The sequence below is a fragment of the Corythoichthys intestinalis genome, chromosome 14, assembly GCF_030265065.1.
Source record: "Corythoichthys intestinalis isolate RoL2023-P3 chromosome 14, ASM3026506v1, whole genome shotgun sequence".
In the NCBI taxonomy this organism is placed as follows: Eukaryota; Metazoa; Chordata; class Actinopteri; order Syngnathiformes; family Syngnathidae; genus Corythoichthys; species Corythoichthys intestinalis.
This window is the reverse complement of record NC_080408.1, coordinates 32,939,240-32,962,356: the sequence shown is the minus strand read 5'-3', so window position 1 is coordinate 32,962,356 and position 23,117 is coordinate 32,939,240. Positions and strand designations below refer to the sequence as shown.

General features: G+C 38.4%; 1 protein-coding gene across 1 annotated transcript; it reads right to left on the bottom strand.

Moving 5' to 3' along the window:
• Nucleotides 1-936: 936 nt before the first annotated feature.
• On the bottom strand, nucleotides 937-13,144 carry LOC130929953 (KN motif and ankyrin repeat domain-containing protein 4-like). Its single transcript, XM_057857591.1, has 8 exons — nucleotides 11,839-13,144; nucleotides 6,852-6,912; nucleotides 6,282-6,578; nucleotides 6,102-6,186; nucleotides 5,808-6,027; nucleotides 5,597-5,739; nucleotides 2,735-2,935; nucleotides 937-1,437 (listed from the first exon to the last, which is right to left on the bottom strand). The coding sequence occupies exons 1-8, from the start codon at nucleotides 13,142-13,144 to the stop codon at nucleotides 1,345-1,347; spliced, it is 2,406 nt and encodes an 801-aa protein (XP_057713574.1). The 3' UTR covers nucleotides 937-1,344.
• Nucleotides 13,145-23,117: the final 9,973 nt, after the last annotated feature.

Genomic DNA, 23,117 nt, shown 5'->3' with positions numbered 1-23,117 from the left:
ACTATTATTAATTACATTTTTAAAGTAAGATTGACAACATTGCTCATTATAATGCAAATAAGGTTGCTTAAAAGTTGGTGGGACAATTGGAGCATCCTGAAAAGTTGGTAGTGTTCTGTTCCTACCTCACACAATTTAACCTAGGGATTCAAATCATAATCTCCTGACTGCGAGGCAGACATGCTAACCACTATTCTGTGTGTGTTTAGTGTCTATGTGACACTACGCTGAAGCTACTTTTCCTGTGCAGTATTTTTAGGTTAGTTGTGATGCAGGAATTAATCCCGCCGAATAGCAAACAGGAAGATGTATCTTTAATATTCTGAAGATGGGTGTCCTCCTGACAAAACCTTAACACCATTTGGGTATTAGATGTGTTGATGTCGTTTATAGTGTTGTTGAACTTGAGCTCCGTGGGTAAATTCTGAGTGTGTGCTTTCCTCCAGTGGAGCTTTAACAATTTGTCAAGTGTCACATTTCTCATTGTTAGTCACACTCGAAATAGATTACTTCCAAATCTCTTTTACGTGCCTGGTGTTGAATACTGTATGGTTGCATGCTTCACTTACAGACTGCCTGATTTTGACCACCTGAAGGAAAAAATTGATACTACTTATCGATAATACGTTACAGGATACTGGTGCATTAACCACCACACATATTGCATTATTTGATATGATATTTTTTCCATTTTGAGAATTAAATCAGGTTGCTGTGCTAAATCTGGGGCGGAATAGATACGTCATCTGCTGGTCATTTTTGTAAGTACAGCAATAAGGCATAATGCATTTAGTGCCCGGTTGGTGTTTAATCTTGAATGTTTGAATTTCTGTCACAATCAGTGTCAAATCGTATCAAAATGACATGTGCACGGAATGGCCTCAGAGATGTTGGTGACAAAACGATTTTTTTTTTTTTTTTGTATTTCCTATACTTTAATTGTTCAGCAGTTGGGGGGAAAATGGAATAGTACATTTAATAAAACACACAAACACACACAAAAAGAATACCACTAAGCTCTACATGCCTGCGTAAAGATTGGACTAAAGTGTTAATAGCAGCAATAGAATTTGGCAAAATCGTACTGTAATTTCATTCAGTTAACTCATTCGCTTCCACTGACCGCTATAGTAAGTGATCAGTCCTCTAATGTCTCACCATTAATGTCAGTAAAAAAAACAACAACAAAAAACAATAAAACATTCATATAGCACGCTGAACATTATTTTTTAATGCTAATTTCTATAAGCCCTGAAGTGAGCCACTTTATTATGAAACGAGGTCAGGGATATGACTTAAAGTACACTGTCTTGCTTACACAGCTGAGAAGTCTCCCAGATATGACTACAAAGCTCGAGCTCTGGCATGAGCTTGCAGAAGCGTGGCTGTGTCACTGTGGGAGTTGAGCCTGGCAATGGAGAGGGCAGTTCTTCCACCCTAAAAATAAAAGAAAAACAGGGACATGATCATATTTAAATAAACAAACAATCTACTGAAGCAAAAGTGGTATGAAACCTGTCTTAGTCAATTGTGAGCCATTCGAGACTAGATACTTGCTTCAAAAACTGACCAATTAGATTTTTGGCTGTCATTATTTATTGTGCTCCAAATCTGTTTTTTTTTTTTTTTTTTTTTCAAATCCATTGACAAATGACTGGGTAAATTTCTCAATCAAATATGGGAAAATACAAGATTATGCAATCTGAGAAAAGGGCCAATGGCCTTTCATAAATCCTAATCAACCCTCTCTCCCAACTACTATCTTTTATCCATATTAACCGATTTATTACCCTTACTTTGATTATTTATTGTAAAACTAGCACCACCACCCTGCTATCCAGGGTATTACGTTTGTCAGCTGGCGCAAAAGCTACTCAATCAACAGTAAAAATTGTGTTGATTCCTCAGAGTAACAATGGTAGATTTGTGTCTTTATTTGTCAATCAAAAAAAGTTGTTTCAATAAAAAAATTAAAAAAAAAAAAAAAAAAAAGTCGCTTCAATAAAAATATACATTTTCAAAAAAAAAAGTCACTTCAATCAAAAAAAAAATGTTTGAATGCAAAAATAAATTTGAAACAAAAAAATGCATTTGAAAACTATTTTTCTTTGATTTTTTTTATCTGGTTGAAGTCAAGTTTTTTTTTTTTTGATTGAAAAAACGTTTTTGGTTGCAGTAATGTAGTTTTGCATTTGGGCCACATTTTGGCTAGGACATTTGTGTCTTTATTATTCAACAACAACAAAAAAAGTTGCTTCAAAGCAAAAAAAAAAAAAAAAAGTTTCAAAAGTAAAATCACTTCAATCAAAAATAAAAAAAATTCAATCATAGAAGAAAAAAGTTTTTGAATGCGAAAAAAATATTTGAGACTCAGAAATTTGTATTTGAACACTTTATTTTTCATTGAAACTGTTTTCTTTGATTGAAGCTATCGTTTTTGTGTTTGGGCCATATTATGGGTAGGACATTTATGTCTAAATCATTCAATCCCAGAAAAAGTTGCTTCAGTAAAAAAAAATACTATTTTCAATCAAAGAAAATTGTTCATTCAAAAATTCGATTGTAAATTGAATTGATTAAAATTACAGTCCGCATTTGCTCAATTTGATTGCCACTATTCATACTTCAGTCTGATTTTACATATTCAAAATTCACACTTTGGCACTAGAGTACATCATATCTTAACTGTGTCTGGTTTCGACAGTTACTGTATTGGTTTGTTTTTCAATATTACCTGATCAGTAAGGGTTAAATCACACTGTGTCCTCTCCAGCAGTAATCTTGCAATATGTGTGTAGCCTCTCTCAGATGCAAACATGAGGGCTGTGTTTCCTTGACCATCTTGGATGTTGGCGTCTGCTCCACAACTGAGCAGCAGGCGGACCATCACCACTCGCCCGTGTCTCACAGCCAAGTGTAAAGCAGTCTGACCAGTCTGTTGATGTAATGTGTTTGGTTATAAAAGGAGTCACATAAAAACGCTTGTTTTATTTCAAAATGTGCTACAATCCTCATAATTGGGCTCTAAATTCCTTGCATTTGTGCATTGAGATACACTCTTCAAAAGTTGGACTTTCTTGTTCATGCAGTTGCTCACAAAATGGTAAACTATGCCCCATCCTTCATTTTACTCAAATATTTTCTCACTAAGTGGTTAACGCTGCCCCACCTTTACTTGTGAACTGCTGGTTCTATACGCCATGCTGCTTTTATGTCAACCATGAAACTTACAGGTAGTCCCCGAATGAGCTCCATTCCTACGCTGGCGACGTAACCCTAATTTCCGCGTAAGTCAGAATTACCCTTTAAGTACCCCTAAATCTCAAAATAACTATCCAAAAAGTCCAAATGTATTGTATTTTATTTAATGATGGAGGATACACTGTCCTCCGGTGGGAGCGTTGGGTCTGGCTGGACTATCATCTGTATGACTGAGAAGCAGACTCAGACGTCTGACATGGCTAAAGAATAGCTGTGCTCTGGTTTGGCCCACATAAGGCTGTAAGTTGTTTTAGCTAATATATGTTTGTGTATGCATTTGTAATTAAGTTTAATGCTACAGTTTGTGGAGTTACGTGTGAGAGATTTCCTATGAGAATTGTAAATATGTTAGCCGTCATAGCACTTAAGATAGCAGACTTTTGTTAGGCAAATTAGGCTAATCTAATAAACATACAAAATATTGTTCAAACTAGATAGATGTTTGAACACCAATTGTTTTGTCTCGTGTTTTATTGTTAAATGCGTGTCAATTTGAACATAAGTGTGACACATGTCACACACATTTGCTTTACAAATGGTCAAAGTGAAGTAAGTAAAAAACTTCCAAAAGCACAATTGCCATGTTTGCTGTCTGTAAAGCTGAACAACTTCACGTTTAGTGAGGACAGAACATGTCATATTACCGTATCGGCCCGAATATAAGACAGTGTTTTTTGCATTGAAATAACACTGAAAAAGAGGGGGTCGTCTTATATTCGCGGTCTAGACATTATACCCATTCACAACGCTAGATGGCACCAGATATCATTGAAGCGATGTTCTGTCACGACAGATCTCAGCTCCTCTCCCCTTTCACGACGCTAGATGGCGCCAGATATCATTGAAGCGATGTTCTGTCATGACAGATCTCAGCTACTCTTTTTAGTTTAACCAGTTTGCATTATTTTATTGCAATGTTTTTCCTTATTCAGATTTGTTTCAAAGCTACAGTTACAGTTAGACTTTACTTTGATGGTTAATGCAGTTATTGCAATTTTGTTGTTTTATCACAATAGATTGGTTTATTTACATTTCAAAAACCAGAAGCCATTCATTTACGAATGTGATTGCACTTTAGTTTACATATTTTCATTTTCAGATATTAAGATTTAAATGAGGCAAAATAACATGCTTTTTCTCTCAAATATATTGTTATAATCATTTCTTTCGGATGTACTGTAATTATTTTCTGTATAAAAACTAACTTGGTGTTCAGAAAGTCTTTTTTCAAACTTGAGTCTTGAAAAAGAGGGGGTCGTCTTATAATCAGGGCCGTCTTATATTTGGGCCAATACGGTAATAAAAAAAAATTTAAAAAATAAAAAGATACGTGAGGATCAGGGGTCGCGTTAACCGAATTTTTTCCGTCATTGACCGGTTTTTTAAAACGGCGACGGAAAAAACTGAAGTCCATCTGTCATTTTGACAGGTTGCAATTCACACCCCAGACCACAGGGTGGCGAGTGAGCATATTAATTAGCTATTGTCTCTCTTGATGCATCACGTCGTTGGCCTTACTCGGAAAAATGTCAAGGCAACTGAGTGTCCGAAGTTTCATCAAAAAGCCCCAAAACGACGATGGTGTTGATAAAACAGGTGAAAAAAGAGTGTGGCTGCATAGCGCGGATTCAGCCTCCAGAACTACATCAAAACGGCCATGAGAAGTCGTCTGTCCGAGGCAAAAAGTCCAAAACCTCATGACAATAGCCTCTGCAGCAATCCCACTTGAGACATTTGATGTGCACAAGCGGGCACGCCATTCAAGTCCATGCGCACCAGGAGGAAGGTGTGACAACAGCAGGTGAACTGTTAATTTCATTATTCCTTATGTAGCCTACCTACTGGGGTCACAGTCAGCTGTTTTTGTCACTGCGGAGAAAAAGTTACGTATTCATCTGCTTGATGTGTGATGGCACGGTGTGGATTCTCTGTTAAGCTTGTTCGGACAGAATATTAATTAAAAATGAATGAAAACGAAATACTATTGAATATGTCATTATCATTTTAAAAATTTAAGTGACGGGTAAAAATAGATTATGACCGGATTTTTATGACCCTGTCAGTCAAAATGACAGACAACGAAAAAGTCTAGCGCAACCTCTGGTGAGGATACAATGTAGTACTTCTTATGCGACAAAAAAAAAAAACTGGAGACAAAATGGCGGACGAGACTCGAGTTGAAATTGCTTAAGTTGAGCACATCCTAACCCGGGGACTACCTGTACTTGTTTCCAGTTACTCCAGTTGACTCCAGAGGAATGGCTAGCTTTCACATTTGCATGCAAATAAGTCTTTGATTAGCCTCAATCACAAAGTTTTTTTAATGGCTATTTACCTGGCTGGAGCGGATGTTAATGTTGCCAAGCTCCATCAGCCTGCGGACCACCTCCATGTGGCCAGGGTTCTCAGGGGCTGTGAGTGAGGCCAGCATCACTGCTGTGTAACCCGCTTTGTTCTGGAAGTTGACGTCGCTTACTCCTGAAAGCAGGGAGATAGAATTTGTCCAAGGAAAAAATCTTATACATAATTAAAAGGATTTGTCATACCTGCGTCCAATAGTAGACTGACAATACTGTACTTGCAGTGGGAAACACTGTAATGGAGGACTGTGTTGCCATTATCATCAGCCAGGTTGATGAGGAAGGCCAGTAGGGAAGGTGTTGTCTTTTTGACCTCCCTCAAGTATGCAGCTACCTTGCTGGCCACTGAATTCTCTTCTGCTGCCGCACTGAACCAGTTCTGGAAAAGCACCACGAGGGCCCTCCTCTTCAACCGAGAGGAAAAAATCCAAGATTATGAGCTGCTTGAGTGGAGTCGGTAAGCGGTACAAGTCTACGCACTGTGTCATTGGTAGGGTCCTCAATGTTGTCCATATGCTCATTGAGGTAGAGACAAGCTGACAGAAAGTCAGCATTTACTGTCTCACTTCAAAAAGAAACAAAAGAAAGAATGGAAAATGTTAGAGGAAAAACGTAAGCAAGAAGAAACACTAAGAGTGCGAGGAGGACTGGCACTCTCACCTGCCTTGCATTGTTCTTTTGGAACCCAAGTCCATGTCCATCTGTTTTCCTGGCGGCGTTTTGGCCATTTCTACAGCAGCAGTAGCTTCAACAGCTGCCACCCCTCCATCTGTCCATCCACTTCCTTTCGATATCACTTGCCTGTTTTCCTCCATCTCTGTCTTTTCTTGTTCTGTATCCACTTGGCTTGCAGCCATCTCCCAACGCTCGGTGCTGCTCTCTTCCTGTTCTGAACTACAAGCCATCTGTGACACACAGTCCTGCCCAACTGGTTTGTAACCGGCAATGTTTTTGCATCTGTATATATTATGTATGGGAGAGAAAATAAAGTGCAATAAACTGATGGAATATGTTTAATCGATCAAGTCAATCTAGACAAATTTATTAAAAAGCATTTGTTTCAGGTTAACTCTATTATCATATTCGTTGTCGTTGACAGTAAGGGTGATTATTCATTGCCAAGCATTCCAGTCAAAATGGATTGGTAGTCCAGCGCCATCAATGGCAACCAGTGTGTTCAAGTGAAATAATTCCTCTACAGTTATCAGGTAGAAAATATTATTCACTAACCCTTCCGCAGCAGCATTGGCGATCCAAACTCCACTGTCAGTTGTCATGCCGCATTCCCCACCTTTGAATGAAATATATAACGATTTAAGTATGTTGTTACTGTGAACTTTTCTAAAAGTGTTATTAAAAGTGTTATTATAATGAAACCATAGACAGAGTTTAACTTTTGGGGCAAGGGGGGCACAACATGTTGATGACCCTGTACGCAGTGTCAGCAAAAAAATTAACTTACAAGAATATTTATAATAATAAGTTGACAATGAGCGTTTTTTGTTTCCCATTATTCTTGAAGGGAATTCTAAATCAGGCTGCTTAGGCGATACTTTTCGGCAAGTTCGTCATCCACTGAATATGGTACGTCCGCCGGTGTCGTGCCAATGTAGTTACCCCAGTCAAAAAATGTATCCCCTGGGCGGAGCCATATGGAGGTAGATTTGTGTCTTTATTATTCCGTTAAAAAAAAGTTGCTTCAATTAAAAAAAATGTGTTTGAATGCAAAAATAAATTTAAAAAAAAAAATGCATGTGAAAGCTATTTTTCTTTGAATTTTATTTTTTTTTTGGAGTCAAGTTTTTTTTCGATTGAAGCAACTTTTTTGATTGAAGTAATGTTGATTTGTGTTCGGGCCAAATTTTGGCTAGGACGTTTTTTCTTCATTCAATCAAAACATAAGTTGCTTCAAAAAAAAATTTATATTTTCAAAAAGAAAAATCATTTCAATCAAAAAAAGAAAAAAATCAATCATAGAAAACGTTTCTGAATGCGAAAAAAATATTTGTGACTTTTTTTTAAATTTGTATTTGAACACTTAATTTTTCATTGAAAAAGTTTTTTTGGGGGGGGGGGGGAATTGAGCAATCCTTTTTGAGTTTGGGCCATATTATGGGTTGGACATTTGTGTCTAAATCATTCAATCCCCCCAAAAAGTTGATTCAATCCAAAAAAAAAAAATAATAAAATTTTTTTCAATCAAAGAAAAAAATCATTAAAAAAAAAAAAATTTTTTTTTTTTTTTTTTTAAATTATATGCAAAGCAAATGACCGTCTAAGGTGCTAGTCAGATGACCTGTTTGAAAAATAATTTTGACCCATTATAAAGATATATATTTTTGTTCATTTCATTCATTTTTGTTGCAGTTTTATTGCTTTACAACTTACAACTAAATAGTCCTTACTTATATATATATATATATATATATATATATATATACAGTGCCTTGCAAAATTATTCGGCCCCCTTGAATCTTGCAATCTTTTGCCACATTTCAGGCTTCAAACATAAAGATATGAAATTTAATTTTTTTGTCAAGAATCAACAACAAGTGGGACACAATCGTGAAGTGGAACAACATTTATTGGATAATTTAAACTTTTTTAACAAATAAAAAACTGAAAAGTGGGGCGTGCAATATTATTCGGCCCCTTTACTTTCAGTGCAGCAAACTCCAGAAGTTCAGTGAGGATCTCTGAATGATCCAATGTTGTCCTAAATGACCGATGATGATAAATAGAATCCAAATGTGTGTAATCAAGTCTCCGTATAAATGCACCTGCTCTGTGATAGTCTCAGGGTTCGGTTTAAAGTGCAGAGAGCATTATGAAAACCAAGGAACACACCAGGCAGGTCCGAGATACTATTGTGGAGAAGTTTAAAGCCGGATTTGGATACAAAAAGTTTTCCCAAGCTTTAAACATCTCAAGGAGCACTGTGCAAGCCATCATATTGAAATGGAAGGAGCATCAGACCACTGCAAATCTACCAAGACCCGGCCGTCCTTCCAAACTTTCTTCTCAAACAAGGAGAAAACTGATCAGAGATGCAGCCAAGAGGCCCATGATCACTCTGGATGAACTGCAGAGATCTACAGCTGAGGTGGGAGAGTCTGTCCATAGGACAACAATCACTGCACAAATCTGGCCTTTATGGAAGAGTGGCAAGAAGAAAGCCATTTCTCAAAGATATCCATAAAAAGTCTCGTTTAAAGTTTGCCACAAGCCACCTGGGAGACACACCAAACATGTGGAAGAAGGTGCTCTGGTCAGATGAAACCAAAATTGAACTTTTTGGCCACAATGCAAAACGATATGTTTGGCGTAAAAGCAACACAGCTCATCACCCTGAACACACCATCCCCACTGTCAAACATGGTGGTGGCAGCATCATGGTTTGGGCCTGCTTTTCTTCAGCAGGGACAGGGAAGATGGTTAAAATTGACGGGAAGATGGATGCAGCCAAATACAGGAACATTCTGGAAGAAAACCTGTTGGTATCTGCACAAGACCTGAGACTGGGACGGAGATTTATCTTCCAACAGGACAATGATCCAAAACATAAAGCCAAATCTACAATGGAATGGTTCAAAAATAAACGTATCCAGGTGTTAGAATGGCCAAGTCAAAGTCCAGACCTAAATCCAATCGAGAATCTGTGGAAAGAGCTGAAGACTGCTGTTCACGAACACTCTCCATCCAACCTCACTGAGCTCGAGCTGTTTTGCAAGGAAGAATGGGCAAGAATGTCAGTCTCTCAATGTGCAAAACTGATAGAAACATACCCCAAGCGACTTGCAGCTGTAATTGGAGTAAAAGGTGGCGCTACAAAGTATTAACGCAAGGGGGCCGAATAATATTGCACGCCCCACTTTTCAGTTTTTTATTTGTTAAAAAAGTTTAAATTATCCAATAAATTTTGTTCCACTTCACGATTGTGTCCCACTTGTTGTTGATTCTTGACAAAAGATTAAAATTTTATATCTTTATGTTTGAAGCCTGAAAAGTGGCGAAAGGTTGCAAGGTTCAAGGGGGCCGAATACTTTTGCAAGGCACTGTATATATATTATATATATATATATATATATATATATATATATATATATATATATATATATATATATATATATATATATATATATATATATATATTATATATATATATATATATATATATATATATATATATATATATATATATATATATACATACACTTTTCGGCCACCTGGGGGGGCCTGGCCCCCCTGCCCCTCCTTTAAAATCCGCTTATGAATGAAACTAGAGCTTTGAGAGGCTTTGCTGAGGTAGATACAGATCGATCTAAGACCCACCCAGGTTGATTTGGGGACACTTCCTGTTGATTTGACGACGTTTCGGGAAACTGTCAAGTTAATATAAGGTCACTTCCTGTTGATTTTGGGGACATTTCGGGGGCATGTCCTGTTGCATGGCTGTCAATGGCATCGACTTACTTGGGCGCCATTTGAATGTCAATGGGCTGTCATGGTAAATGGTCAAAAAATCACAAGGACCTATGTTTTCCTTCCATTGAAAATGAATGGGAAATTTGGATGTACATGGCTGTCAATGGCATCCCGTTAGAAATGAATGGGACAGCTTTCGGCGAATTTTGGGAGAACTGTAAGTTTTTGCCAAATTCTGTTTACAACTTTTATGCCCCTTACCGTCCGTTAATTTTATATGTGTAAATTATGTGATTTGGTCAAAAATTGTAGGACAAATAGCGTTTTTTTAATTTTATTTTATTTAATCCCATGTTTACGGACGAACAGAAAATTTGGGGGGGGTCATTCGAAAATTTCTCTGCGTCACTCGAAAACTCCAGTCGTTTTGATATTTGTACTGTGACGGTCAGTCAAACGGTTTGGGCTGTACGGTGTGCTGAAGAAACGCCATTCAATTTTTTTAAAAAAAAAAAGGAATTTTACAATCTGGGCCTTTGCCTTGCAAAGTCAAATATCCATGTAAACTGAGAAAGCTGACAGTCAGTTAGACAGATAGTCTCGAAACCAACGGTTCTCAAACTTTTTCTGCCAAGCACTATTCCGAAAATTACTACTCAAAGTTCCATCTTAGAGAAAATATATACCTCAAAAAATTATTACCGTAATTTTCGCACTATAAGGCGCACCAGACTAAAAGCCGCCACCCACCAAATGTGACACAAAAACGGCATTTGTTCAAAGCCACACTGGAATATAAGCCGCAGCTGTTCTCACTGTATTATGGGATATTTACACCAAAAGATATTAGCCAGTAACACTTCATTAGACAGCGGCATCATATGACAGTCAGAAGACCAAATTAACACCATGAAGCGTTTAACCAGTTAGCTGCAAAGCTTCATTGCTTCAGGAAGCTTCATTTGGCCATCACTGCTTCCTTGGGGGAGACAGTCAGCCTTTTATGCCACAGGCTGTCAACTCTGTTGTTGTCCATCATGCCTCCTAGCATGCACTGCAGCGCAACATATGTAAATAACAATTAAAATTCCTGTTCTTTGCTAATTATTTGTTCAGTTACTGTTCCTGTTTGTTTAAATAATTGGTAGTTGCGGTATTTGGTAACACTTTATTTCACAGTGGCGCCATAAAACTGTCATTAGACAATTAGACATAATTATGACATGACACTGTCATGAGCATTAACAAATGCTTATAACAATTATCATTCAGTTTTATTCGGCAAATGATCTCACTTTTGAATGGATGTAAAAGATCCGAGCTGGACATAAATGGAGTTGGTAACATAATTTGATGGATGACACTTAATGACATCTGTCATAAGCATTCAGTAATGCCCATGATAGTGTCATGTCATAATTATGATGGTCTTATGACAGTCTTATGACACCGCTGTCAAATAAAGTGTTAACAAATACCATACCAAGCAATTAATGAAACAACTGGAACAGTAAATGAATAAATAATTAGCAAAGAACAAGAATTTTGATTGTTACTTACATCTCTAGTGCTGCAATGCATGTTAGGAGGCATGGGATTGCCTATTAACACAAATAAATCAACAAATAAGCCGCACTGAACTATAAGCGGCAGGATTCAAAATGAACGAAAAAAGTAGCGGCTTATAGTCCGGAAATTACGGTAATTCTGCAAATCCTCTCAATCCAGCCACTCAACATTAAATCATGTCTCATCAAAATAAATGAATCTTACAGTGGGTTTATGACAGTACCTCCATGTTGAATAGTGTGTCCTTGTTTGCGTCCAGGCTGAGTACTGTAGTGCGAGGTCAGGATGTCTATGAGTCCCATTATCTCCTGCTGTAAGGAGATAACTTTGGGACTGGTGTTCTGTAGACGTTTTTCTTCATCTGGTGCACTCAAACACTCCCACTGTTGATCCAGGAGTTGCTTGATCCTGTTGATGTGGTGGATGACCAGAGACGTGTCAGCAGAAACCTCCATTGCCAGATATTTTTCAGGGTAACTGGGGCATTCTCCATTGGTGCTGACACTTTGGGCTTTCGTCATGGTCTCATCCTCCTCCTGATCGACTGCCACCTTCTCCGCATGGACCCACACTCCAGGATTCACAACCGGGTGTTCAATCCGTTCACCCTTGATTTTGCTTGCCTTCTGTTGCAGCTTAAGCCGCCCCGTGACCCTTTCGAGGTCCATCTCGTTCTCGTGAAGCTTTTGTTCCAGCAGCGCAACCTTAGCTTGGAGTGACGTCACCGTCAGCAGCTCATCCAGATCTGTACTGGTCCTCCACGTGTGCGTAGGGTCACGATCTTGACTATGACATTGTTCTTGCCATTGTGATGTGGAGGTCCCATTCAGGGAGAATGGTTGAATATGTGACCGCAGTTTTTCTTTTTCCTCCTGTAGCAGACAGATTTGTGCTCTGAGGTCTGGAATGACCCGTACCTCCCTTTCCAGCTCCTCCACATGGTCCAAGGCATCTTTTAAGCGCCTCAACAGACCTGAACAATCCTGGGTGAGAGGACTGTCTGTAGAGTCAAAGATGTCTTCACAAGACTTGTTTTTGTCTGCTAAATGTTCCTTTGAACTTTGGAGGCTTCCGGGCTCCTCCAATCCTTGTCTCAAAAGCACCGTAAGGGGCAGACTGGAGGCCCGAAGGAGATGAGGTCGGATGTGCTCACCCAAGGGTTGCTCATCGAACTCTCTGATTTTGGCCTCTATTTCTGTTCGTGAAATGGGTGATCTGTGTTCATAAAACCAAGAAGTGGAGCCTCGATGATGGTCTTCAGACAACCGAGACCTGGCGCAGAGAGCTCCGGTCGAGCCCCAAGGGCTCGGACGGTAGCTGTACCCCGAGGGGTTAATGTGCCGAGGTAGGGTGCTGGCCCGGGGACCTTTGTTGTGGCGTTGGATGAAGATTCTTTTAATGGTTTTCCCTTTCTCAATATCGTCAACATATTTCAGGAAGTCCAGGTCTAGACGAAAACCATATGGAGTTTCCACTGAGTATGGAAGTTTGCCTTTAATGCCACTTTCTGAAGCTTTGATCGCATCCATATTACCTGGAAGCATTTGAATTGTTTTTTTTTTTTTACATTTAAGAGCAACTATTTATATGCATATAATATACAATGAAATATACAATATTCATAATTATTGTTTTGGATTTGTTCAAGTAATTGATCCACTCTATCATCCCACTTAACTCTTTGGCTGCCATTAACAGCGATAGACGTCCGATTATTTTTGACTGGGAGGGTAAGCAGTTAATGATCAATGAGTAAAAATGAGTTAAGCACATCAAAGGCGTTCCACAGGGCTCAATCTTAGAGACCTTGCTGGTCGTGTTGATGTCTGTCGCCATCAATGACACTGAAAGAGTTAACAAATTCCCTGCCATCGACGAGTATAGCCACCAGTTTCCTTGTAGTGGCTTTATAAACATGTGCAATGTCTTACCATTTTGTCCTTCCATAAATTCTCCAGGTTTGTTGTGACCTCATCTGTTGGTTATATCTGTCAAAAATACAATAATATTCAAATTCAAACAGAAAACAAACCATTAAAATAAGTGCCTGAGCCTTTTTACAAGCAGAGGAAATTGATTCTATGCTTTTGCTTGTAAATATGCAGTGTAAAAGCTGAATGAATAATGAGATAATGACTATATTCATGAATTGTGGGTGAAAAACAAAAGTATTTTAGCTTCGGAAAATCGCTTGAGGTTAAGCTGTGGTATTTTTGGGGAGGCAACTCATCACTGAGAGGAATAGTCTTGACACTGTTTCAGCTTAGTGCACAAAACCCAAACAATTGCACTTAATTGTGTTCCGTCTTCATCCGTCACGTTTTCTGAGAGAAGTGTTGCTGCTGCATTTTCACTTATACTTTGATTCATTTCCTCCATGCACACTGATGGTTGTTATTCTCCTGTGGCATGTCTGATCTTCACTTGATTACTACCCTGCCATCCAGGATGAGGGATGAGAAAAACCAACTATGTTTTAAGATTTGCAGCCATGGCCAGCAGAAAAAAAAACATAAGCATTGTTATGACTCACTGCTTCCCTCCCTTCCTGTATTCCAGTTTGATTTCCCTCTCTTCTTTAAAATCAGCTTTGTTTTTCTAACATTTTTCAGTATTTAACGTCTGTTTAATATACATTCAATGTTGACAAGAGCAAACTTATCATTATGGATTTTTTTTCTCTTTTTTTGTGTTGTCACAAAATTAGTCCTCGTACAATCCGCGATAATAGTGCTGGCCCGCAGTCTTTCCATTGAACGTTAATCAAATACTTTTTGTTAGATATTTTCTAGAGGAATAAATTATGTTTCATGGAAATTAAGCAGAAATTCGCAGTACAGTATACATTGTTATTATTATAAATTCTCAATTTTTTGATAGCAAAATCATTAATTGTAGCTTTTTGCGGTCTCAAAACACATTCTATATGCTGTAGTTGCACATGCTTTGAACTAAATCTAGTCATCTCGTTCCCTCTGTCAACTAAATCTAGTCATCTCCTTCCCAATGTTTCTCTACCCTTCCCCTGCCTGTCACAGAGGCACTCTGCAATGCCGCCTATGCTTTAAATAATCAACACTGAAAAGACTGCTGGGAAATTTGACCTCCATTTAGGGATGGGAATTGATAGGATTTTTACGATTCCGATTCCATTATCGATATTGCTTAACGATTCGATTTTTTATCGATTCTCTTATCGATTCTAATTTGGGGAAAAAGAAGAACAAATGTTTTGATTGGAATCGAGTTTGTTTAATCAGAAGTCACAACCTTACAAACTCACAACGAGATCAAAAGAGGCCCAAAGCCTCAATGTTAACTGTGGCAATAAGTGGCAAATACGCAAGAATGTGTAACATTTTACTGAAACATTTATTTAATAGAAATAAAAAATATTGGTATATATTGGCAGATAGGTTGTTGTTCTGCCTTTGGCAATATGTGTTAAAGCAGGGGTCCCCAAACCTTTTCCTGTGAGGGCCACATAACTTTTCCCTTCTCTGATGAGGTGCCGGGGTCAGTTTGAAACAGAAAAAGTGTGACGATTGCAGAAGTGCATAAATGTAAAAAATTATTGTTTTTCAGAAAGCCACAATCAAATAACCCTTTCTGGATTCTTCACGGAATGAAAGTAAATAAAATAAAAATAATAATATAATATAATAATAATAATAATAATTAATAATAAAAACACTATTAATTAAATAGCTAATAACCAAATAACCCTCTCTGAATTCTTCAAGGAAAAGGCCAGGAAATAAATAACACGATTGAGAAAAAAAAAAAATTCAAAATGGCCGGACCAAATGTGGAGGCGGGCCGTATTTGGGCCGCGGGCCGCAGTTTGGGGATTGGTGGGTTGACGTGTATTATTTACCATTACATTGAAATGCATACCTTTTAGTTTTTGTGGCGCTTACACGCGCAAGTGGGGGCGCCCTTGCGCTTCCTCACGCGAAGAAGAACGCGCTCACATGAAGAAGAGCGCGCTTACACCCGAAGAAGAAATGCCGCATCCAAGTGAGTGAGCGAGTTAGTGAGAGAGGGAAACACTTCTACGAGCCTACGTTCTTTGTTAATGTTAATATCTACAGAGGCAACGCCTGTATGTATCATCTTTTGTGTTGTTGTTGTTGTGTTTCCACTCACGATCGGACACTTAAATCCAGTTGTGTAGTGATTTGAACGATGTGCTAATGCTAGCGAACGCATGCTAACCATTTGTTATTAGCAGCTAATCATCGCTGATTTACGTTGATGCAAACCTGTTTGTTATTGGGGACGAAAGTGATTTGTTTCATTTCTATTCTTAGTTTCACTCTTCAAGTGATGGTTGAATAAAGTCAGCAAATTATACCAACGTCTTCTGCATCGTCATTTGGGAGTTTAGTTAGCTGTAGAGCCAGGACTGAGCCTTAGCCTCTCTGTGAGGACAGCGCAGTCGTATTCCCTCCCGATGCAGTTATCTCCAGCTTGCAATGACTGCAAGTCGCTTTGTTGTAATTTTTCCTCGTGAAGTGAAGACACACTTTCGAGCGTTTGAACCTACGTGCTGTCATTGTTATGTTTATGGCTGCAATGCTCGTGCTTACCCGTCGTAACCTTTCATTTTCACACTCTTTCCTGGTGAAGTGTAGTCAAACTTTGGAGAAGTGGTTCTTGGCACCATGCTAGTTTGATGCGTCTGGACAACAAGACACGTCACGACGCAATACGCGTCTTTAGGAATCGTTAAAGGGATCGTTAAGGCTTTTTCATTGTGATGTCGAGGCCTCGAAACACTCGGAACCGGTTCCGAATTGGAATCGGATTTCGATTCCCATCCCTACCTCCATTATTTGACAGTAATTAATAAACCTCAAGAGCAGATGGAAAACACGCATTATGGTTCGGTGTGATGTTTGTCCACAGATTGTGTACCAGGCACACTTAATGTAGCGATTGTACAAAGCATATAGACCAACATGCTTGTTCTACGTATATGCATTGCTTTATTGTGTGTTGTCAGTTATGTTATCTGTGGCTTTTCCAATAATAAATACGGAAGATTTATTTTTGTTTGTTTGTTTAACATTGATACTACCAACTGAAGGTACAGCATGTGCTGTATTAGGGTGACCATATTTTGATTTCCAAAAAAGAGGACACTCGGCCCGGCCTCGAGATACTTGAATTTTACTCGAAGATCACTCAAAGATGCCTATATCACCCACTTTTTTTTACTCAACTGGTTACTCAACAGGCTTTATCCTTCCTAAAAAATAATCAACAATGAAAAAAAAAAAAGAATAATGATAAAAAAAAATAATATAATGCAGACTCATGGAAATGTAGTCCGGTCAATACACACACACAGTAGGCTATGTGCCAACTCAACATTTTTTAACATTATTATCACAATTGTCGTTGACAAATTGTTATACCCACTCAATTTTTATTGTCATTCAATGTTCCAGATTATACGCAAACAATAACCGAAATAAACTGACAAGTTATTCAACCAGCATGTTTCCAAACGCGGCAGTTCAAAACTACATTGCCCATAATGCCTAGCGCAGCTGAGCTCACTGATTGCTACCCTATTAGTGAGTACGGGAGCCGAGGCAAAATCAGACTTTGCTATAAAAGTCAAAAACAAAAACAAATCATCGGCAGCGCAAAGATGCGACACCAAACGCGGGATTTTACAGATTACACCAGTACAAATCTCTGACATAAATCAACAGTTGCCATTATATACTTATTTAAAGTAAAAATAAATAAATAAATTTAAAAAAAAAAAAAAAAAACTCAAAAGAAACACAACTATTTAGAATATAATACTAGCATTCAACCAAATAAACTAAAGCAGAACAATTACAAGACTCACACAATATACTGCATCTCTGTGTACACATATACAACAGAAGACACGTGATCGACATTAACAGGAGATAAACTTACAGAAAGGTGTATGGAGCCACGTCTTTTACAACTCCTTATTGAACTCCTTACTGTAGTCTGATCTCTCGCCAAACCGTCAGTAGATGGTGGTAATTCCCCATGAAACAAAGGGTAATCTGCCAACAAAAAAGAAGAAGATTTACTCCTTCTCCCGCCCCCACTAGTAGGAGCCACATCAACGCAGGCAGGCGTTGCCCCCTAGCGGCCAGAGGGATTCTCCTCAAATTGGTCCCGTGAAAAATCATTAAAACCGGACATTTTCACGAATTTATGAAACCCGGCTGGACGCTCCGGAGGGCACATAATAAGACGACTTGTCCGGGCAAAAGAGGACTTTTGGTCACCCTATGCTGTATGCAAGTGGGCTTTAATGTTAGCAGGAATCTTTTAGCCCTCATGCTTACTTATCACATACATGTGGTGTACAGCTATATTGCGTGTCTTCAAATTACAGAAATTATCTGTCAATCCCGATTTTTTCAAACGGGTAGATGATCATTGGGTGAAATCCATTGACAATTAGAAGTAAAAAATATGTTCTTTGGAGAACATAACATTCAGATTTGGAGTACATACAGCATGTAAAAATGATAATGTAACGTTAAATAATTACTTAACAAAATATTATAGAATCTCCAACACTATCAATGTGGGATTCATTTTTGAATGGCGCTGCATGTTCTGCTGTTGAACTAAACAAACAAGTAAGCCTGCTCAGCCACTGTTTTTTTTTTTTACATTTAAATATAGTCATACATTTCTCCCTCACCAAAATGACCACTAAAGAAACAATATTGCATCTGGGTTAGGAATCTCCCAAGAGTCATCCATCACCTAACAATTTTCACATTTTAGTGGCACAGCTTTAATTGTCTGTGATTGGAGCTGTTGGTCCATCTCCACCACAAAAAAAAGGGAAAAAGAAACCGAGCATAATACAGTCGCTTTACCCCAAAGAGGCCCCTGAAAAACATTACCACTGCCTCTGTGCAACCAAAGTTAAAAATCAAGAATAAATGTAATGCCCTTGGGGTTTTCCAAACCAGAGTTTTCAACTCATTGGCTGCCACTGACAGCAATAGACATCGATCCATTTAAACTGGGAGCCCAGGCAGTTAATGATCACTGCCAACATTCCCATTTCAAAATAGATTGGATGCCTATCACCGTTATGTATAGCTAGTGAGAATGTCAATGATCATTCATTTGAAAACCATAACTATAATTGACATTGAGAGAGAGGGAAAAAAATGCAGCGTTTCTGGCATTCTGAGCCAGTTTTTATCCTCGAGACATTTTTGAAATACCCCTGTACAGTGGTATGAAAAAGTATCTGAACTGTTTGGAATTTCTCACATTTCTGCATAAAATCACCATTAAATGTGATCTGATCTTTGTCAAAATAACACAGATGAAAATACGGTGTCTGCTTTAACTAAAACCACCAAAACATTTATAGGTTTCCATATTTTAATAAGGATAGCGTGCAAACAATGACAGAAGGGGGAAAAAATGAGTGAGTAACCCTAAGTGCCTAAGGAGACTGAAAGAGCAATTGAAACAAATTTTTACCTAACAATTTAAGTCAGGTGTGTACCCAATCACTGATGAGTTTTTTAAAGCTGCCCTGCCCACTATATACTTGTTTTGTTGAGAAGCATTGTCTGATGTGCATCATGGCTCTATCAAAAGAGCTGTCTGAAGACCAGCGATCAAGGATTGTTGATTTGTTATCCAAGAAAGCTAAGAAAGGATAGAAAACCATCTCTAAAAGGCTGGATGTTTATCAATCGACAGTCAGAGAAGTTGTCTACAAATGGAGTTTGGCACTTTTGCTTCTCTCCCACGGAGTGGCTGTCCACCATAGATGACACCAAGAGTTCAGCGCAGAATACTCAGAGAGATAAAAAAAAAAAGAACCTGAGAGTCTCTGCTGAAGACTTACAGAAACACTGGCACATTCCAATATGTATGTGCACACAACAACTATTTGTATAACTGTTGCCAAGAATGGTGTTCATGAGAGGACTCCACTGACGAAGCCACTGCTGTCTAAAAAAAAAAAAAAAAAACGTTGTTGCTCGTTTATTGTTCGTAAAAAGGTACTTGGACACTCCACAGAGATTTTGGCAAAATATTTTGTGGACTAATGAAACCAAGTTGAATTGTTTGGGAGTAACACACAACGTCATGTGTGGAGGAAAACAGCTCACCGACATCAACACCTCATCCTCACCATGAAGCATGGTGGAAGGAGCATCCTGATTTGGGGCTGTTTTGCTGCCTCAGGGCATGGACAACTTACAATCATTAATGGAAGAATGGAATCAAAAGTTTATCAGGATGTTTTGCAGAAAAACCCGAGGCCGTCTGTCAGACAGTTGAAGCTAAAAAGAGGATGGATGCTGCAATTAGACAATGACCCAAAACAAAGAAGTAAATCAACTTCAGAATGGTTTCAGAAGAACAAAATACATGTTCTGGAGTGGCCAAGTCAAAGTCCAGACTTGAACCCTTTTGAAATGCGGTGGCAGACAGCGATTCATGCAAGACACCCCAGAAATCTGACTTAACTACAGCAGTTTTGTAGAGAAAAATAGGCCAAAATTAGTGCTGATCAATGTGCCAGTCTGATCTGCAGCTACAGGAAGCGTCTGGTTGAAGTTATTGCTGCCAAAGGGGGTTAGGGGCACAAAATATTAAATGTGATGGTTCAGTTATTTATTTTCCCCCTTTTGACATTGTTTGCATACTATCCTCATTAAAATATGAAAATCTATAAATGTTTGGGCAGTTGTAGTTAAAGCAGTCACTGTTTTGTCATCTGTGTGATTTTGACAAAGATCAGATCGTATTTGAAAGTGATTTTATGCAGAAATGTGAGGAATTCCAAAAGGTTCAGATACTTTTTCATACCACTGTAAATGTTTCAGGTTATCTCCTTATAAGACCAATAACATCATTCATTGGTTCATTGTCCTGAATGTGAGCTCTCATTGTCTGCCGGTTTATTTTAAAATCTGACACCTGCCCTCTCCATCTTGTCTTCCTTTTCACTGGTCATCTGTAAAATAGTTTGCCTTCTTCTTTTTATGATCTTTGTTCTCTTCCTAGAATATCCTTCCTTTCCATGACTTTTTGGCTGTACAGTCAGCCTTTTTCCACAGCATAACTGGAAGACATTTAGATACTAAAACCAGTGGTTTGGCTTGACTTCGGCCTTCAAAACTTGCATTTTTTTGGGGTGGTTTCACTGTCTTGTTTTCAGCCTGTAGCCAGTGGTATTGTGTGGTAATTGTGGACTGTCATGTCATAGTATCCTAGAATACTATACAACATCAACAGAGTAGGAGATGCACTGTGGCATCTAAACTGCATTGTGGGTTATTTGCAGGCAAAGCTCATCGCCCAAAGCAGCTGGCAGAGTTTCATGGAAGAAAGCACGCCACGCTATATTCATGGGTAAAGGTTAAACGTGTGCAGCTTTGTGTGTGATTACAACGACATACATCATTATATACTGTTACGGTATGTGTCAATCCTTATGCTTTACAATGCTCTCAATGGGAAAGTAAAGCTGTTTATCTGTACTCTATAGCACACTTTAACATCCTGCATTTAGAGCTAATTTTTTGAGAAGACATTCAAGGTGACCATTAATCATTCCAGTTGTTGATAAAAAAAATAAAAAAAATAAAAACTTACCTTAATACAAAGTGCTGGTAAAAGTAGTCCACAGTTTTCCCTCAACACTGTGCACCCTCACTTTGTCTGTAAGGATGTTTGTGTCGCGTGCTGTCAGGCAGAGTGACATGACTGGGCTGTTTGATGAATGCCAATGTGTCTGCAGCCTCCGCCATAGTAGAAGCTGGGTTGCTTCTGAAAAAGAGAGTAGAAAGCAGGGAGGAGTTTGTGAACTACGCGGCTGAAATGAAAAAAACATTCTCACAGTCAAAGCGTGTTTTTAGCTGAGAAAGCCAGCTGTTCGTCTGAAAGCACGGCGGCGTTATATGACGAGATGGAGCATTTATCCGGGTGTGGTGTTAAAAAAAAAGTGGCTCACATTAACCCATGGGTCAGACCTGGACCTCCCTTGTGCTAAATGTGTAACTCTATCCATTGCTATGTGAAGGCAACAGAAGGGAGAGCAGAGGGCATGGTGCCATCTATGGCGGTTGACTCTCTCAGGGCATACTTTTCATTCTTCATGGATCCTTGTTTGGCCTCTTATCACCTGAAGCAACAGGAGCACAGAAGATTATCTGTTCTTTACTTTACAGTACACACTATAAAACTACATTGGAGGAAAATATTGCCCTTTGGCCTCCTAAGCGGTGTGATCACTGTGTGATACATAAATGAAGATCTAAATACTTGGATGTGAAATCATTGCTATCGTGGTTTTGTCAGACTGCTGCTTACCATTCTGAAACAGGAAAAAGACTAATACAAAGTGAATCCAGTAGCTTTTTATTGCATACCCGTATGGGTGACAATAGTTAAATAAGCCTTTGGCTGTCAAAGGCCAAACTAGTGCTAAATTCTAGGGTTGTTCCGATCATGGTTTTTTTGCTCCCGACCCGATCCCGACCGTTTTAGTTTGGGTATCTGCCGATCCCGATATTTCCCGATCCGATTGCTTTTTTTTTTTTGCTCCCGATTCAATTCCAATCATTCCCGATAATTTTTCCCGATCATATACATTTTGGCAATGCATTAAGAAAAAAATGAATAAAACTCGGGAGGATATATACATTCAACAAACAGTACATAAGTACTGTATTTGTTTATTATGACAATAAATCATCAATATGGCATTTACATTATTAACATTCTTTCTGTGTGAGGGATCCACGGATAGAAGGACTTATAATTCTTAAAGGATAAATGTGACTTTGTATATTGTGACTAAATACTGCCATCTAGTGTATTTGTTGAGCTTTCAGTAAATGATACTGCTGCCATTTAACTTCTGCTCAAATGCATGATGGGAAGTGCAACCATGACTGTGCGTCGTGGTACCAATTGATATATCTTCTCTGCGTTGGGAAATAACATAGGGTGTTAAGAAAAAGATCAACTACTACCTTTCTTCTCCACATTGATTGCCACGATATGTCTAATGGTTGAGAGAGGGATTGTAAGGCTTTAGCCAATTAAAAAAAGGCTTCAAAGGCTGCCAAAATTCTCTCTACTCCTTTTACGCTGCCTTTTAATTCTATGAATACGTAAGTTGGGGCCATTATAGATTGAACGCGAAAATGCGTGAGTGGGTAGTGAGCGCATGCGTTCATTGCATTAAATATTTAAATGTTATTACCACCGTTAACTCGAAAAATTTGATAGCCCTACTTTAAGCCAAAACTACAGACTGGATGAGTGTAAGACATTTTGTCTGTAACGTTACATACAATTAGAAAACGATTTAATTAAAAAATATATATATATATATATATTTAAAAAAGGCATGTCCGATATTTATTGCCGATTCCGATACTTTTAAAATGACGTGATCGGACATCTCTACTAAATTCGTGAAATTAAAACATGTATAATACC

What these genes read in the sequence shown, in the direction of transcription:
- LOC130929953 (XM_057857591.1), bottom strand. Translation starts at nt 13,144, where the DNA reads ATGGATGCGATCAAAGCTTCAGAAAGTGGCATTAAAGGCAAACTTCCA. An exon ending in TTAACATCCGCTCCAGCCAG is followed by an intron (nt 2,936 to 5,596) that starts GTAAATAGCCAT and finishes TTACATCAACAG; the next exon opens with ACTGGTCAGACTGCTTTACA. An exon ending in ATTTAACCCTTACTGATCAG is followed by an intron (nt 1,438 to 2,734) that starts GTAATATTGAAA and finishes TTTTATTTTTAG; the next exon opens with GGTGGAAGAACTGCCCTCTC.